This window comes from Monodon monoceros, unplaced genomic scaffold (genome assembly GCF_005190385.1).
Source record: "Monodon monoceros isolate NGI ecotype Baffin Bay Population unplaced genomic scaffold, NGI_Narwhal_1 Super_Scaffold_9, whole genome shotgun sequence".
NCBI classification, from domain to species: domain Eukaryota; kingdom Metazoa; phylum Chordata; class Mammalia; order Artiodactyla; family Monodontidae; genus Monodon; species Monodon monoceros.
This window is the reverse complement of record NW_021703786.1, coordinates 36,846,288-36,865,244: the sequence shown is the minus strand read 5'-3', so window position 1 is coordinate 36,865,244 and position 18,957 is coordinate 36,846,288. Positions and strand designations below refer to the sequence as shown.

The following is an 18,957-nucleotide window of genomic DNA, read 5'->3' as shown; positions in this document are numbered from 1 at the left end:
GGGTGCCCCTAGTGGCCGAGCTTGATCTGGCGGAAGAAGGTCATTTCTCCAACAGTGAAGGATGGGCATCTGCTGGATGGGGAGCTGATGGGGACTCGTGGGACCGGTCACTAGGGCGCTTTAGCAAGGACACACAAAAGCCACGTCACTCCCTCACGAACGAATCGGGACAGAGAGATCTTCAATCACAGCTTGAGTGACACGGCAGTTTTAAGGCTCCCAACCTAGAAAAGAGGTCCACAGCCTCCATTCTCTGTTGTTTACTTTGACATTTCTATCTCAGTTTTAGGGACACTCCACACCCGGTTCCACATTCACCTGGCAAGACTGGAGCTGGCCCCGGTCCTGACGGGTGGATTGTTAAGTTTGTTAAACAGCTAACCGCACCCAACCCATCACGCTTACCGCTAACCCCGCCGTGATACTCCCTCCACGCCGAGGAGGCCCGTCATTTTGCTCCTAATGATTCTGAAGCCCTACTGCCTAGAGGAGCTCCGCGACACACGCTCAGTAACTGTTTCCTAAATCGTCGAATCTCCACGCCACCCTTATACCCTGGGCCACCCGGGGTCCACGCTCCATCCATCCCTCCCAGGGCTACAGCCCTGACCTGGGCACCACACCCATCTTCTCGGACCTTCCCTCCCCCGCCCACCGGAACTTCATCTCCACAGACTTCGTAGCAACTCGAGAGCAGGGGCTGCACCAGGCCCCACCTGGGTGTCCCCCTCACCTGGTCAGCACAACCTGCGAGAGCCCCGGGGATCCTCGTTGGGCTGAGAAGCTAAAGCAGACTCTGGAACGCTGGCAAACGCCGCTTCTCTGGGCTGCAGTTCATAACGCGTCCATCTGGAGGGACTCTCGGACAAGGAAAAACCTCACAGGTCTTTTCAATGGAGAATAAAGCCGGGCCAAAAGGAGGCGGGCACTTTTCAGTAAACGTTAACTGCTCTGAAGAAAGGGTCACTGAGCCACAAAGGCTAAAGGACATGACATGGCCCCAGATTTCAGGGGAAACATACCGGAAAGGACCACTTACACTCGGGAAAGGGCCATTCGCGTGCAGAACATCTCTGGATTTCAGGAATAAAATGCAAAGGTGTCATCAGCCACAATGAGCCATTTCTGACTGGGTAACAGTCAAAACTGTGATTCTGCGAACAAACTGGGCTCCTGGTGCTGTTTGCTTTGCTCCATCTGATCTAATTACAATGCGTCAAGTCTGCTGACAGCGTCTGTGTCAAAACCCACAGAATTCCGGATCTGATCTCTTCCATGTTAAGAAAATGTGACCCACATGTTTTGTCCTATTTGCTTCCGTTATGGCCAAAGACAAAGGCAAGAAAAATGAGCTACACTAAAAATACAGCTGCTCAGCCCTCCCCCACTGGTACATACATCCGGATTCTGGGACCCTCACCATCTCCCACTTCAGGACCCATTCACTGAACGTCCTGTTTCACTGGTGAGACTCACTATTTGGTGGTCAGAATGTAATTTCTGTCCCAGGAAATCCAGTGGCATTCAATGCCAGGAAACTCGAGTCAGCAACTCTTCAACCAAAATCCCACAAAACTTATGAAAGAGAACCTAGAGGAGTTTGGTGTGAGAAGAGAAAAAGCAACTTTTTGTCCTTGGAAAAGAATCATAAGTATTTCACTACTTTCCTTCTTCCGGTTAGTGGAAAATAATTGCTATTAAAGTTCTATAACCCCGATGTTCCCAAAGGAAATGGAATCTGGTTGTGAGAGAAATAATATTTTCTAGGTTATGAGAGCCCCAAATGATTCTGTATAAACCATGTCAGAAGGTTTTAAGAAACACTTATTTTCCTTATTACGAGAAGAATGGATATACTCATCATTCAAAAACTGAAATACATAAAAGTATAAAGAAGAAAATTAACATCACAGATACTTCCACTGTAAAAGAGCGCCACTGTTGGCACATTTACTGCTGGGCTCTTTGCTCTGCATATATCTATACTGAAATATTTATTTTTATAGAATTTCTATCTAGGAACACAGTTCTAGAAACTACCTTTATAACATAACAAGGCCTGTTTTGAAAGCATTTTAAATGCCTGACACCCCATTTTCCAGCTATATCATAATTTATTTGATCAATTCCCTGTTTCAGGCCATCTATATAGCTAAAATTCTTCACCTTTGTATAAATAACATGGCAACAGATCATCTTCATGCATAAATATCCATCTGAATTTGGTTTCTTCCTCAGGCTACATTATTATTATTAGAAGTGGATCAAAGGGAATAAAATCATTCAAGACGCTGACACGTATTGCCACATCACTCCCCCAAAGTCATACCGAGGTCTTACGAAGGGTGGGGGGATAAAAATTAACAATAACCCTGTAACTGTGCCTCCTTTATTTTTGAAGTTTAACTCCCCCCTCCCCGAAATGGTTATTTGGCCATTAATATTTCTTTTTTGTGGGGACAGAAGTTTAAAATAACATCGTAATTTTGGCTTCCTTGGTTATTTTTGAGGGTTTTTTTTCCCCTATGTTATTGGGCCATTAGTGTTTCTTTTTCTTTGATTTCCTCCTTGTTCAAGTTTCCTATAGGGTGTTAAAGAATTTTCCTACCAGGTCAGAAGAGTTCTTCAGACATGAAGGAATGGTAACAGCCCTTTGTCATGTTTGCAGCAAACTCCATTTAGATTTCATGCTTCTAGAAACACAGCAGCTTAAGTTTTTATACAGTTAAATCTGTCAAAAATTTCCTTTTTTATTTCTTCCATTCCTTTCACCTTCAGAAAATCCTTGCCTTTTCTGAGGTTAGCCAAATATTAACTTATGTTTTCTTTTATTATTTTGTTTCTTTTTTTATATTCAACTTTTAAATCCATTGGAAATTTATTCTGGTGTACAGTGTGAGGCAAGATCTAATTTCCTTTTTTCTTCCAAATGTTTAGACAACTTTCCCAACAGCATTCGTGAAATGAGCCATCCCTTCTCCACTGGATCAAGTGGCTTCTGCTTGTTGATATCAGGCCATCTCTTTTGTCACATTCAACTTTCTGGGAATTCCTGCAACAAGCCTGCACTTTCAATTGCTCGAGATTCCCAACGCGTTTTGAAATACAGCCTTTTGCATCCAGGTGCCTCGTTTCCTGACTCAGGGCAATTCCACTTCAGCTGCCCTTTTTCTGTTCGCCTGATAAATTTCTGTCCATTCTTTATTCTTAGTGTTCATGGGTCATTTTGCTTTATGCTGATGGGGTTCAGGACACCCCACCCCCAAAAGAGGACACCTTGGCAGACTGCACACTTTCCTCTGAAGGAATCTGAGAAACGGCAGGTGCAGGAAGGGGATGCTGACCTTTCCCGTCTCCCGTGAAGCAGGTCTTCAGGCCCTCATGTGAGAAGTGCCTTCCCCAGACCTGGAGGAGACGGTGAATGACTTATCTCCAGACGGTGAATGACTGGGAGGGATGCGGACGGACAGGCCTCACGAAGCACCCACCCCCACCCCCAGCTCACTGCTCTGAGATCATCTCCTCCGTCCTTTATTTTTCCACGACTTTCCACTTTTCATTAAACCTGGTACAAAAACACTCCGGTTTAGCAGTTTCTTTGGGTCTTTATTGCCTTATGGAGGCCCCTGTGTCATGTAACATTTACATTAAAGAAATGGGTTTGTTTTTCTTTTGTTAATTTGTCTTTCATTACAGAGCCCCAGCCGAGAAGCCGGAAGGGTAGAAAGAGAAAGATTTTTCTCCTCTCCTACAAGGTTCAAATTCCATTAATAGAAATATGTATAGCTGATTTTTTTTTTTACTCTGAAAACTATGGTAAGTTTAAAACTGTATTTTAAGCACAAGTCTGTGCCTGATGAAACATTCAGAACTTTGGACATATTAAAACCCCCATAATAACCCTACTTGGAATCCAGTCTGTAGACGGGGAAGCTGAGACTGAGAGGGATTCAGGGGTACCTGGCACGGGTTACCAGCTAGTGGGGAGAGGGGGATTCCAGCACATTCTTAAACTCGATTCTGAACGGCCTCTGCCCACTTTTGTTATCGATCACTCTTTCGCCTCCTTATTTGTTGTTTTCAGTCCTCTGTTATACGGTGCTTCGTTTGCCTTAATCGTTTCCAGAAATTTTAGAAACTATAAATCTTGCTTTAATTCTACTGATGACCGTCTTAAAAATTCAGCCCCATTTAAAAAATTCTACATTTCTCTGACTGTCAAAGAGTAAGACAGGATCTTCCGCCCACCTCCCTCCCGTGTCTGAAGACTTGTGCGTGCTACGTTCTACTACCTCATCCCTCACGTATCACCACCCATCCCATTTTCCATCTTTGTTACCATAAAATTGTCTAGATTTTGGGATTCCTAATCATTGTTATGATTTTTATATGATTTATAGTTTTTCGTATTTTTCACATCAAGATGTCCAGCCGATTTTAATGCTACTGCTTTATCCTTATGTATTGTGACCTTCCTGTTCCGGAACTTGAAATTTTGCTTCCCCCTCATCTTGCAGTCCTCTTTAGCTGGGCTTTAAATAACTTGTTTTCAAGAGAGGCACGTGGGTGGTGTATCTTCTGAGCCCTCGCATAGATGAGAATATGTGCTATGAACGGCAGTTTGGCTGGGTGAAAAATTTGGGGGGAAAACTTTGTTTCTCCAAACTCTTTAAGTGATGCTTCTTTCTCATTGTCCTTCATCCTGGAAATCATTCCTAAATATGGGGGGGGGGGTCACAGGACACCATGGGGAAGATGACAGCTGTGGCCGCTCTCCCTCCCAGAATGCAGATACAAAATTCTGCACATAGTTTTGGAGGCTCCCCTGACCCCCGAGAGCTGGGGTGGGGAAGGGCTGGGAGTGAGGCTGCAGGTGCGGCCACAGGTCTGAAGTCGAGCTCAACACTCCTCCTCTACTACTCGGAGGTACTTCATACAGATCATCTAGAAAGACAGAATCAGACTGGGGGAAGATAATTCTGCGAAGAATTAGGATAAAGGGACTTGTAGAATTTCGGAGCTAAAATGAAGTGATTTCTTGTCCCTCAGAAACAAAGCGCTGAGGGAAGCACAGGTCATCTTTGGATATCAACGAACCCCAGGCTCTTTCAACACTGGATCAGAGGAGAGCTTGGCAAAGTCCCCTGAGAAGACAGAAGGTTCCCAGACGTGTAAGACCGGCCGCTGTCCAGCATGAATACGTTCAAGTAAGACAGAGAAAGCCAAGGTGCTGAGGCAAACGCCAGGGATGCCTGCGAAAAGGCGCACAGAGAAGCGTCTATTCAACCTCAAGGGCCTCTGGCCCCAGGAGCACAGCTGCCTCTGTCCTGAGATAAATGTTAAATCTCAGCCCGATGCCATGAAACATTTACCCAGTTCCCTTGTTATAATTCCACGTTCACTTGGCAGTGTCCTGAGCCCCCTGACGTCTGTCTACTGGGAAAGAAGGCACCTCCCCAGGGGGTTTCTGCCGTTCACAGTCTACGGGACAGTGTTTCACACGGCGAATCAATAAAACGGGTTCATTACAAGTTGCCTTCTGGGTATCTTGACTACACTGGAGAGATTGCTCTGATCAAGCCGACAGACACATGGACACTGTAAATTAACTGGCATCCTGGTGTATTAGTCAGTCAGGACTACCCTGGAATTGGCCTCCAGGGGCTGGGGCGGGGCCGCCTCTGGGTGAGCCGTGGAGCCTTAGGACGAAAGGCCAGAATCAGCAGCTACCCTCCTCCCAGCACTCGCTCCTGCCTTTAGACCCTGCTGCGTTTCCACATGTGCGTCTGTTTGGGGAGTGGAGGGCTCTGATCCTAATAACTCCCCGCCCCCCAACCCCATCCCAAACATGCGGGCATCGTTTTTTGGTTTTTTGGTTTATTTACTTATTTTTTATTTTCCTGTTACTTTCCTGATTTTGCAGTACACCTCCCTGGGCCTGTATACTTTGCCAGCTGACCGTTTCAACCTCTTGTGTTGCTGACTGCACTCGAAATTGGAGAAAAGCCTTTCTCTGCCCTTTTCAAAACTTCAGCTGTTCAGTTTGACGGAGAAATTTTTCTCTATTGAAAAGTAATAAAAATGAAAATGTCTCAGGATCTAGAAACAGAGCAGTTGGACAAATCAACTGACGTTTCCTTAAACTGTTTTACCGTCTCAACATTGCACTTAAAAATTGTTTTTTATCGGGGTAGAACTGTTTTACAATGTTGTGTTAGTTTCTACCGTACAGCGAAGTGGAGTTCCCGTGCTGTACGGCAGGTTCTTATTAGTTATCTATTTTATATATATTAGTGTATCTATGTCAATCCCGATCTCCCAATTCATCCCACCCCCAACCCCTGCTTTGTTATAAGAAAATGGAATCTACTCCGAGACTAGAAACACACAGGGCCGCGGTCTCCCAGCGTTACTGTGCATGAGAATCACCCTGAAGCGCTCACTCACAAGCCGCGCGCAGGCTCCACTCTCAGGGAACCGGACGCTGGCATCTGGGGTGGGTGTGGCGGGCTGCGTACGGAGCAGCATCGGGCTTTGTGCACCTGGCGCGGAGGAGGGAGCTTCTGTCTAACACAGGGACTGAGACGAAACCCATCAAACTGGGAGAACCCTGGCATCCCGCCTCCCAAATTTCCAATCGCAGAGCATCAAAGTACCGCAAAGAGAAAGAGCTACAGCAACACATCGGTAAGCGCAGGTAGCTAGAAGGAGAGAGGGGACGGTGTCATTCCTGGGCTCGCTGCTGGCACCAGAGAGAACTGTCCCATGTGCATTTCTGGCTGCATAATTACCATCTCCTCTGTGCCGCGCCTCTCCCCGGGCTGACAGAACATTTCTTTACTCAGAGGAACAAGGTGATGAGACCCAAGAGGAACTTGGTGGGAACCAGAACTTGGTATGGGGACCCGTCTCCACGAAGGGAGGCTTAAGCCTGAGTAACTGAGGGGGGGAACTTGAGTAACTGGGGGTGGTGGTGGAAGGTACCTCCTCCTGCCCCTCCCTCGGCTGCCCCCCTCCACCTGATGACTTCTCCTCATCCGTGCTGAAAACAGACTGAGCTGAACTGAAAATAACCGAGGAGATTAAATTAAATTACATCAGGCCTGGCTCCCAGGCAGTTGCTAATAAGATCATAAGCATTCACATCAGCGTGGCAGACAAAGACAAAAATGTTTGCTGGTTCTCTTTTTTTTTTCCCCACCCTGAAGTAGCCAAACCCTCAAGAGACAAGGCCCAATGAAACCAACCTTCTTTCTATCAGCTTTATGTGAGGTTATGGGCAGGATGTGCTCTTGCTGGCTCCGCTGAGGGAGCCCCATCTTCGCAGGGGGCGTGGCCTTTGCTAGGCTTCCCCACCAGGAATGCGATGGCTGAGCATCATGTGTGACACCTGCTTAGCCGGCAGGGAAAGGGTTCAACTGTCCCAGACCAACAACTCTCCCCTACACTCCTGGTCACCAGAGATGGGCTCAGAGCTGACTCTCTTAGGGGCATACTCGTCAGGGGCTACTGGAGGCCTCGGGCCAACGGGGGACTGGTATTAGTATTTGCTTCTGGAAGACGACGGTCCTCAGAGAGAAAGACAGCATAACAACAAGCCATTCCCCTCGGCCCTCTGTCTCGTGCTCTACCACGGTCTTGAATCTGAGAATACAAAGCTGAAGATAAACATTAATTAAACGTCCCACGTCGGGGCTAAGAAATTTTCACCTGGAAAAGCCTCTTATCACCTCACCCCCAGTTTTAAAAGAATCTGGAAGTTCTTATTACCTTTGGGATCTTTCTCCGACTGAGCCCATCTGTCAACACTTCAGACCTTCCCAAGGCGACCACGTGCATCAAACCTAACGTGAGACTAAATTAATTTCCGAAAGAGGCAGGACTGGGGGCCAAGTATCTTGGATGTAAAACTTAATCTGGTGAAATAAGCAAGCTGTTCGTACACCACTGGGCCACCACCGACTCGACAAGACCGCCAGGCGGAGAGAGATTCAACGGGCAGACATACAGTGGCAGGACCCTCAGGCCAGAGACCCGGCACGGGGTGAAGATTCCGTTCCCCGTGAGGTTTTAGGAGGTGGGCATTTGAGATCTAAGTGCTCTGGCAAGGATGCAATGGGGAGGGGACTTGCCATCCACAGCTAAACCACCACAGTTTACAAGCAGGAGAAAGAAGCCATGTCACTGAGCTTGGAGACCAGGGTGCTCTTGCCTTCAGGAAATGACACTGGCGACCCTTTGCCCCTCATCCTGGTCTTGCTGCTTCCCACAAGCACCCAGTGCACTCAGTACAGAAAGCTATGTTCCAGTCACTGCGCAGAGAGCCCCGCACGAGGGACAATCCACAGGTCACTGCGCAGAGAGCCCCGCACGAGGGACAATCCACAGGTCACTGCGCAGAGAGCCCCGCACGAGGGACAATCCACAGGTCACTGCGCAGAGAGCCCTGCACGAGGGACAATCCACAGGAAGACACGCTGCTAGTTGGGACACACCTGACAGCTCTGCCACAGACAGGTCAGGACGCCAACGATGACACGTCCCTTGGAGAACGTGCAACCTCTTTCTTGGTGGATGTGTGTCTCTCTGAAGGATCCCAAGGGTCACGCGGCTTTAATAATTTGGCTAGAACAGGATCATTTCCATGTGATCCAGATACAGGGCTAAAATGGGAAGAGTTGCTTCGGATTTGGGAGGTAGCAGCACAGTATAAAGCTGGGTCTTTCTTACGCTGTGCTCGCTGGGTTCTTCTAACATCGTCACCCTCTGCTCAACGCCCACCTCTTAGACACAAATTCAGGGCACTGGGTGCAGTAGATAAGACGCCGTCTCGGACCTCAAAGGGCTAATGGTCTGGTAGCAAGAGATCAGCAGGCAGACAAACATAAAGCCACAAAATAAATGTTAGAAAGGGCGTGGGAGAAACTGGGCCATTGTAGGCGGGGCACAGAATGGTAGGAGGGGCTTCATGAAGGGAACTGGGGCTGAGGGTTAAACAATACTCCTGATGGAGCAGGGTAAACAGCACAAGCAAAGATGAGCAGGTGGGAACCAGCCTGCCCCCTGGGGAAACGGCACGTAGCTTTTCTTCACGATGCGAATGCGGAGTGCCAAGGTGTGGGCGGGGCACGGGAGGGACCAGACTGCAGAGGCAGGCAAGGTACCGGCTGCTGAAGGGGTCACACAGACGTACGGCACTTGATATTTAGGAATGGCCAACCAAGGAAGAAGACAGAGTAGATAAATCCATGGAAAACACACCAGGGCTTCCCCGGTGGCGCAGTGGTTGAGAGTCCGCCTGCCGATGCAGGGGACGCAGGTTCGTGCCCCGGTCCAGGAAGATCCCACATGCCGCGGAGCGGCTGGGCCCGTGAGCCGTGGCCGCTGAGCCTGTGTGTCGGGAGCCTGTGCTCCGCAATGGGAGAGGCCACAGCAGTGAGAGGCCCGCGTACCGCAAAAAAAAAAAAAAAAAGAAAAGAAAAGAAAACACACCAGTGGTCAGCTGGAAGCCCATGCATCTGAATGTGGCAGTGTGCAAGCACTCCTCTGGGACAAGCATGCTGCTAGGTGCTTTTAGCTCCAAGGCAGTTCCTGTTTTCTTTTGCAAAGGCTGTGCCTGGATGTTAAGCCCCGGCCAAGCTAGAGATGGCTTCTTCCAAGACCGAGAATTCGAGAGCAAGGGTGAGGCCGCGACGGCGAGGCAGGCTGAGAAAGGACACAGCCGTCGCATCTGGCCCACTCCTGCACGATCGGTCGGCACACATCTTGACGGGTGTTCGTTTCCATCCTTCTTGCCCATTTCAGGTCTCCACCCTGAGGCAGGGAGGAGTTCGGCTGGGTTCCCTGTTGCCATTTTTATCGCCAGCTGTTATCTAAACCCTGGAAAAGGGGGTTCTGGGGGTCATGACGACAGTGCCAAGGGCCAGCTCAGGGTGGCCTCACCTGTTCACTGGAGGATGGAAACACGAAATGGCCAACACTGCAGCCACACGGTGTGGGCCTATCTGTAGTAAGGGGAGGGAGTTGCGACGGGCACACATCTGCCCTCGGCCAGAGCCAGGAGCCAGCAGGGTAAGGGGGTGGGAGGCGTGGGCCTGGGCACCAGCGTCAGGATGGCCTCCATTCAGCAGCCGGGGAACCCGGGCAGGTCACACAAGCTCTCGCAGCCTGTGTCTGTGGGACAGAATGACGACAAGGATGAGAGCACTCTTCCGGAGGGGTCGCCGTGATAACAGGAAAGCATCCAACCAGGGCTTGGGACGTGGAAGGGGCTCAACAAGCGCTGGTTTCTCCTCTCATAGGACCCAGGCCCTCCGGCAGCACCCGCGGCTCCCGTGGTGTGCACTACGTCCCCCTTTCCCACAGCGGCTCACCGTGTTCCGACCAGCTGGCTACTGGCATCCCCGTCAGGAGCTCGGAGGTTGGTTCATCTGGGGCTTCCTTCCAGCCCACAGGGATTTCTACAGAGGGCGTTTAAGGGCTGTACCCACCAGAACAGGAAGCTCCAACCTAACAGAGCTCAACTGTTTGGAGGTTTGGTTGATTTGAAAATTTTCACTAGTGATTAACATTCGCCACACAGGTTTTGTGTGTGTGCGTGTATTTCACACGTACTTTCAGCGTTTTGTGTTTGCTGAACCATTTGGAAGTGAGTTTCAGGCGTCAGGGAAAATCGCCCCTCAACTATTTCAGCATCTCCCCCATAGCCACGTTGCCACGACCACCCTGAAACGTCGTGTGGATCCAAAACCACTATCTACAGGGCGGTCCAGACCCGGATTTCTGCCCTGCTCCCCGGACGTCCTTTAGAATTGTTATTTTCTTGGGTCACAGATTGTGCTCGATTATCAGGTCTCTTTAGTTTCCTTTAGTCAAGAACAGTCCCCTTGACGGTTTTTGTTTTTCACAATAATAACATTTTTGAAAAGTCCCAGTCGGTTACCAAGCAGAATGTCCCAATATCTGGATTTGTCTAGTTTTTTTTTCCCCTCATTAGATTCGGGTAATACAGTTTTGGCTCCAATACTGGACGGGCGCATGACACTGTGTACTTTCTATTACATCCCGTCAGGAGCAGCGTCCTTTCGGTTTGCCACATCATGGAGGAGGCTGAGTATGACCGGGAAGGTGCCACGTACCAAACGGGCAACATGGCTACACAGGAAAACATTTAGTCCAGGTACCAGCATTCTGACTACATACCCTCGACGGGGCATCGCCTGAGGCTTTATTTAAAACGGCAATAAATTCTTGAGCTTTATGGAGTAGGCTCGTTCTTGGTAGAGGTGTTGCTATACTGATTCCGAAACTGCTGCACGTGATGTGGGGTAGGGCAAACAAATGGGCATGCTGACATCACTGGGGACCAGGGGTCTTACTGAGGGAGGATGGAGAATCAGTGAGGACTGGGAAAGGTGGAGAAGAACTCCGGTCCAGGATCAGAGCCAGAGGCAGCAGTGGGAGGTCATAAGAAAAAAACCTGCCTCTGTCTACTGGAAGCGCTTAGAGGCAGTAGCACCCTGGGAGCCCCAAGCACCCCCAGAACCCCGACTTTGGATTCTTATCATCATTCCCATTTAAAAAAAACTCCAGTGTTCCTCAGAGAAAGGAGGCTCCAGAAAGAAAGGAAGCACTGAAAAAATGGACGGGTCATGTCAAGGGGACGCAGAGCCAGCACGAAGGGGCTCCCGCTGGCCATATTTTGAACAATTTGAACATTTTAAAAAGACACTAAAAAAAGAAACAGTGACCTCAAATTGCTACTTAACAAAACCGTAGGGGGACATAAAGGGAAAGCTTTTCTTTCAGATGAATGCCGGCTACTGAACGTTGAAGCAATTACAGAACTAGAAAATCACCATTTTGCAACCGTCAGTATAATAACTGATTAAGGCTCGACCACGGCTGCCAAAACCATGGGACAAAAAGTTGCTGGTCTCCAAGTACAACATCCAGCCCCCTCATTAATTATGAGTTTAAAGAAGGTACCTTTGCAGTGGAGGGATCTGATGAAAATACCTTAACCAGGTGATCAAAGGTAGCATCACCGGTAATGGACAATCTGGATATACTTGAGGGGAAGCAGCTGCCTGAGGACCCCTCTCTATCCCAAAGCGAAGGACCAGCCACAACAGCTGCGTCACCTTTTGTGCCGTTGAGCTGGATCTGATTCCCACAGCCAAGCTTTTATTTAATAGAAATGACCTCCAACTAATACCTTTCCCGTTCTGCAGGCGGCTTGGTCCAACTGCTCCTTGCTGGCAGCCCCAAACAGGTTATTACACTCCCAGGCCTTCCTGCGGGGGGCGGGGGGGGCCGGGAGGGCATCTGAGCAAAGCTCTCAGGTGACCGATGGGCCGCCTGCCACGCCTCCTGTCCCGGAATCGACAAAGAAAGTCGAGGGTCACAGCGAACCTCGGGGTCACGCCTGGAGTTCAGGGTGGGAGGGTGATGCTCTGTCCTTGCTGAAAACACAGCCACCCGGAACTGTAAATGCTCCTGCTTGAGAAAGAAGTATTTAACTGGGAGCTACTACCCCGTGACTCCTAAGACCCGTGCAATCTGTAAACTGTGATGACTGTAGCCCTAACCCCTTGAGAATGGAGAGAAGTTTGCCCCCAGCTTTCCCCACGGCGCACTCAAAATCCCTGAAATCCTGGACCGGGTCGAGCTTCCTGAACACACCAAGCACTTCCGCGGCCCAGCATCTTTCCTTGAAGTGTCCTCTCCCCATAATGACTATGTCTTCCTTATCTTAGCACCCCCAGGGCCTCGCAGAGAGCCTGACACACAGCTTATAAATGCATAACACACAGTCGGATCAAAGAATGAATGATTATTATGCAAAGCTGTCTCCCCGCCTTGACTCCACCCCAATGACGCTATTAAAAGGTGGAAGAACACACAGAGGGAGCAGTATTCTTTAAACCAACAACCGCATGAGGGCAAAGTCCCGACACAGAGCTAGAAGAGAGACACAGGACGCGATCTGTAGGCTGCTGGGACCTGCAGGAAGTGCCCCCCAACCCTGGAACTCCATTTAGCAGTTCATCTCCATAACTTATCAACCCAAAGTAGCTGAGAAAATCAGACTCTTCTGCAGGGTCGTCTGTGTGGGGAGGAGGTGCGCTCCCGAAGCAGCTGCAAAGCGTACGATGGTCTTCCCGTCTACTTACAACATTAAATTGAAAATTCGTTCCCACGAGTGGTATTGCTGAATTCATACCACTCCTCCAAACCAGATAAAAAGTACACAAGAATGTAGGAAACCTATTAAAATCGCATACTGAACGAAAAAAAAATAATGACACTGTTCAGATAACATCAGCACCACTGCCCAAAGGCAAAAAATAAAAATACACCACAAAAGCGGAGGCCTTTCCCAGAAATACCGTACCAATCTCGAAAGGAAACTGATCTCTGATTTCAAAAGGGTGATTCCATCCCAGGAGTCCGCTGGGAATTTCTACTTTACTTTGGGAATTCTTTTCAATTTGAGTGATTCTGCACAGGTCAAACGGAAATGGAGCCAATCTAACAATTAACACAGGTACTTCGGGTTTAAGTGCATTTTCCAAGAAATTACTTGCATTGGTATCATAAGCCCTGCTCGTGATGGTTTACTGTTTATATGTGTGTTCCCGTTAAGGCCGGCTAATTCCTCTACCCCATCTCAGCCATCAGCTGCAGGTCTCTTCCCTCTGGCCTCTCAAACACCTACAGTCCTTCAGCCTCTTCCTCCGCGGGGTCCTTCCCTCCCCACGCCGTACGCCCCAGCACCTCCCATGTGACTGTCTGGCACCCACGTAACTGAGCATTTAATTATACGTAGACTTGGTTTGTTCTTTAATTCCTCCACATGTTACACTTTTCTCCCCTGGTCCTAAGTCCCACGTTTAGACCTTCTGTCACCTCAGAGAAGCTGTGGGGTGTCGAGCGTGGGTTTAGAAACTATTTATGGGTTTGCTATTCATCCAGAGGAGCCTCTTTAATTAGCAAGAGAGACCTGGGAGACTGACAGTATTGGGGTGCAGGGGTCAGACAGGGCTCAGGCCGCGTCTCTTCACTTTCCGCCTCGTAACTCGGAGCAATTTCCTTCCCCCACCACGTTAGCTCCTTTGCTCATCTTGAAAGTGAGGGCAAGAACAGTACGCTGTGGTATAATTCTTGAGGGGTCAGGGAAACAATGACTATGAAAGCACTCGGCATGGGGAAAGGTCCGGTCCTGTGGACAGCAGTACGTACACGGCAAGGACTCGGTCAATGGCAGCTGTTGCTATGGAAACCGTCTGTCCAGACACCCACATGCAAGTGCCAGACCCGCTGGGTGAGGAGGGGAACAGGCAGGTGATGTGGGAGGGGTGTTAGGTACCACGAGGGAGGGGCCCTGCCCTGTGTTCCTCGCCGGCCTTTTATACTGGAATAAGGAAGCCTGAGGTCCTCTCTTTGACTCTTTAAAACAATTTCTAGTGACTAACATAGGTACCTATTGTTCACAAATTTATCGGGTACTATTTAAAAATGTGACTACATTGATGCCTAAAGTATGGTTACGTAAGGACGTGACTATCAGGGGCTGCTGGGTGAAAGGTGTAGGGAACTCTGTGTTACTTTTTTTTTTTGCGGTACGCGGGCCTCTCACTGTTGTGGCCTCTCCCATTGTGGAGCACAGGCTCCAGATGCGCAGGCTCAGCGGCCATGGCTCATGGGCCCAGCCACTCCGCGGCATGTGGGATCCTCCCGGACCGGGGCATGAACCCGTGTCCCCTGCATCGGCAGGCGGACTCTCAACCACTGCGCCACCAGGGAAGCCCTCTGTGTTACTTTTGTGACTTTTTTTGTACCATAAGCTCTACTCGTTATGGTTTATTGTTTATATTTCTGTTCTCCTTGAAGCCAGGCTAATTCTGATTCTGAAAATCTAAAATTACTCTAAAAGTCTTAAGGAAATGATTACTAACGGGTTATTTCCTTTAGTTTGGATGTCTATATTTAGGACTGAATTTCCTGCACACAAATAACTACTGTATTTTTAAGTTAGATTTGCTGTGGACTGAATGTTTGTGCCTCCAAGTTTGTATGTGGAAGCCCTAACCTCCTACGGTGATGGTACAGGAGGTGGGGCCTTGGGAGGCGATGAGGTCATGAGGGTGAGGCCCTCAGGATGGGATCAGTGCCCTTAGGAGACACCACTGAGTTTGCTTCCTTCCTCCCTCTTCCCACTCCCAGACTCTCTCTCTCTCTCTCTCTCTGTCTCTGTCTCTCTCTCTGTCTCTCTCTGTCTCTCTGTCTCTGTCTCTCTTTCTCTCTCTGCCCCCCACCCCCAAGTGAAGACACAGCCAGAAGGCAGCCCCTGCAAGCCAGGAGGAGATTTCTCTCCAGAAACCAAACTGGTGGCACCTTGATCTTGAACTTCCCGGCCTCCAGAACCAAGAGAAATTCAGTCCATGGTATTTATTATAGCAGCCTGAACTAAGATAAGATTCCAGTTCCTACTGGTACTGTCATTAAAATATCTCTACTTCTATCAGTTGAATATGTAACCATTAAAGTGACCATCTGTGTGACTTTGGGCAAGTTATTTAATTTCTTTGTGCCTTGGTTTCTTCATCTATAAGGATAATAAACTTCCGCACAGGTTTAAATAAGTCAATTATGTAAAGTGCTTCGAAGGTGGCCCTTTCGTGGGAAGTGCTCAGTCACTGAGAGCTGCCGCTGCTGCTGCTACGGAAAAGCATTGCTGAGTTCATGGTCTCTGCACAAACGTGCAGACTCGCTCTCGAGACATGACCTAGATTGCAGCCATAGGTTACACTGGTTGGCTTTCATGCATGAAAAGTCTCCAACTCAGGGAGGGTGTCTTCCCCTAAGATGATTCCACAGTTGTGAGTCAAGTTCAACTCTTGGCAATGTTGGAGTGATTAGCATAGGAGTCCCAGGAGGATACACCTGGCTGTCCGTCCCCTGCAAGGTGGGTCTTTCTCTCGTACCGTGTGCCACCCCAGACAGCACATCTGTGCCCCTCTGTGCAGTTTCACACCTGCAAGGCTCTTGAGGCTCACAGAAGAGCCTGGAACACTCAGACAGCGCCGCATGGAGAAGGCACGGGCCGGTCTAGCACGCACAGTCTGTTTTGTACTCAGAAGCAAAGGAGTGCGAGCTGAACGCTGAAATCCCTGCCAGGCAGTCCAGCCCTCAGGGAGCTGGGACCCTCCCGGCTGAGCTCCGACTGTCCCCTGTGTGTCCACCACATCACCATGGCCGTGGGTCGCTGTAAAGCCTGGGAGAAGCACGGCGCTGTTCAGCCAACAGGCATTCTGCTGCGATCCCTCACCACTTTTACTCAGTCTCTGTTTTATGGTAATTTTCTCTGAAAACGCATGCTCCCTGCCCCCAGGACAGGACTTTGATAATGAGGGAGCCGTAGTAAAAAAGAGAGAGAAATAAGCCTGGGGCTGTGACGGTGCAGCATCTGTCCAATCAAAGGGAACGCAGGCGAGAACCGCAGCCCCAAGCGCAAGGGGGCAGGCAGGATGGTTTTGAGAAAATCAAGGAACTTCTCTGAAACACAAAGGCACCAGGGGTCCTGTGTCTGTGACGGGGATTTTATGCACAGTCCCATTCTGACCATTAGCTGTGTGTGGTTCGTTTCATCAGGTTACCCAGCCACAAGGTGTGTGGACCCTCTCCTCGCAACACCTCAAAACCCTGTTTGATGTTCCCTGAATTCTTACCTGACAGGACAGCACTGGGTAGAAAACTGGATTGTTTTCCAAAGAAAAAGAATGTGAGGATGTTCCCAAAAGTGAGCTTTCTCTGGGACTCCTCCCCCTACCCCACCCCCACTTTTTCCTTAAACAGACCCTTCAAGTCTTTTTTTCCTATAACATCTTCTGTCATTCACAAAAAAATTAAGTCAGTTTTTCCACTTTTAAATACAAATGGGAACACAGTACGTTTGCTGATCTGATGAGAATAAATGTCCTGGTCCAGGAGAGGGGAGCGTACAGTGCGGGTGGTACCCGAGAGGCCTCCAGAGCAAGGAAACGAGGCTGCCACCTGAGACTTAAACCATACTCAGCACAGAGGGCGTCACCTTGAGGACCCTCGGCTGAGTGTGGATTTGGTGGGAAACCAAAGGAAAAGCTGTGCTGTGACAGTGCGCACCCTGACACGGCCCCGAGGAGGGGCGCGTGGCCTGGGGACATGGAATTCTGGTGCCTCAGCCGTCTTGTCTGTGAGGTGCAGGTGGTGTGATGGTTAGAAGCACAGGGTCTGTTACTATGAGACACTGCAGGGTTCCCATTTCTCTGTGCCTCGGTTTCCTCTTCTGGAAAATGAGGCTAATGATCTAGTAGTTGTGAGAAGCAGATAAATTAATCTGTGTGGATTTCTCAGCACCGCACCCAACTCAGAGGAGGCGTAAATACTCCAGGCAGCTGCTGTTACCATCACGGCGGGCCCATCAGGTCATCACAGCCCGACGCCCTTAAACACCTGGATCAGCCATCGCCTGCCCTCGCCCGGGTTCCACCTTCACCCGTGGCATCTTGCTTAGTAGCTTCTGGTGTGCCCATCACCAGGGGGACAATCCGCTGGCCCTGCTGCAGAACACTTCATCCACACGGCCGTGGTGACCCTGACTGACGCTGAGCATTTGGGGATTCGGGAGGCATGTTCATGAGACCCCGTGGCTCTGCGTCCGAGCAGCCCGGGTCTTGGCCTGCCCTTGATCCGAAGTCCACGGAGCACCACACGCCTCACACCCATCCGAGATTGCCTTACCTGTGACGTGGAGCTTTTCCTCGGTGACCTCGGCCTTCAGGTAGATCCGGCCCCTCTTCTCCGTGTGGTCCATCCCGCAGAGGCTGGGGACGTTTATCACGCACTGCTTGTGCACGTTCATATCACAGGCTGTGAGTCAAGAAAGCAAAGGGTGAGGCTGGGCGTGTGGCCTGGAAACATCCCTCCCTCGGTGTTTTGGCTGCATGAACAGAAGTGAAAATGAGCCACCCTCTAACTCGATACTCTGCTATAATGCTTTTGGTGACATAAAGAACTGTTAGCAGATGTCCCTTACAGCACAGGCTGCATGACAGTGACAGCGTCCTTAAAATGCTCGATCCATACTCGTTCAGTCTTAACTGAAGCAAGACACCCCCCTGTCTTCCGTGAATGCTTCCAATACATAACAGCATACAAAATCCACATAGGTAAATGCATGTAGAGCGCAGACTAATTACTATTTTATGTACACAGAGGCAAATGACATGCACATTTTAAACAGACGATTCTTTCTGCCGATGAATTTCTTATGCCTTTCTGAGAATTTGCAGGGTTGAGTAAAGGAAATTCAGAAAATGTTCCTTTCCTCAGTAAACCGTATTTCCAAGGAGGCTTAAGTGCATTGCTTTTGTTTGTTGTTGTTTTTAAAAGAACCTGTGCTTGATATGTTAAACCTGTCTTCAGATATTTAAATATTATTCTGAGTAAAACAAATACACGCCTGGCATAAGCCATTTCTCACCAGCCGACATTACGTGGGCGGGGGGGGGGGGGGGGGGGGATTAAAAAAAGATCAGTCTTATTGTAATGGACTAAAGGAACCCTGAAGAGAGTCCGGTGCACTGAGCACAAACAGAAGACCGTGTAGGTGTTTCAGCTCTACTGGCCCTGTACCTTCAGGTTTCCAGAAGGAGGGGCGGCCCTGGGACGCTTGTGAACCCTGCAGGGGATGCTACAAGGCTCTTCTGAGCCTTCCCGCCCCTTTCACCTTCAGTGGTTAATTTTAACGTGGTGAGCTAAATAGCAAGAGGCATCACGGACAGCGGATCTCAGCTACGACTATTAAACACCGAGAGCAGGAAACGGGATACAGCGAGGGAAGCACAGTTAACGTGGATTCATTCCCAAAGGGAACCGTTCAAAATCACGTACCCTGATCCGGCCAATACAAAG

At 49.4% G+C, this 18,957-nt stretch overlaps 1 protein-coding gene across 4 annotated transcripts in view; it reads right to left on the bottom strand.

Moving 5' to 3' along the window:
• Positions 1-18,957, bottom strand: part of PRKCA (protein kinase C alpha) — a 371,195-nt gene that overhangs the window by 85,278 nt on the left and 266,960 nt on the right. For all 4 annotated transcript variants that reach the window (XM_029212920.1, XM_029212921.1, XM_029212922.1 and 1 more), the window contains one exon: positions 17,785-17,913. In XM_029212920.1, coding sequence (XP_029068753.1) covers positions 17,785-17,913 — 129 coding nt within the window. The remainder of the gene's footprint in view (positions 1-17,784; positions 17,914-18,957) is intronic.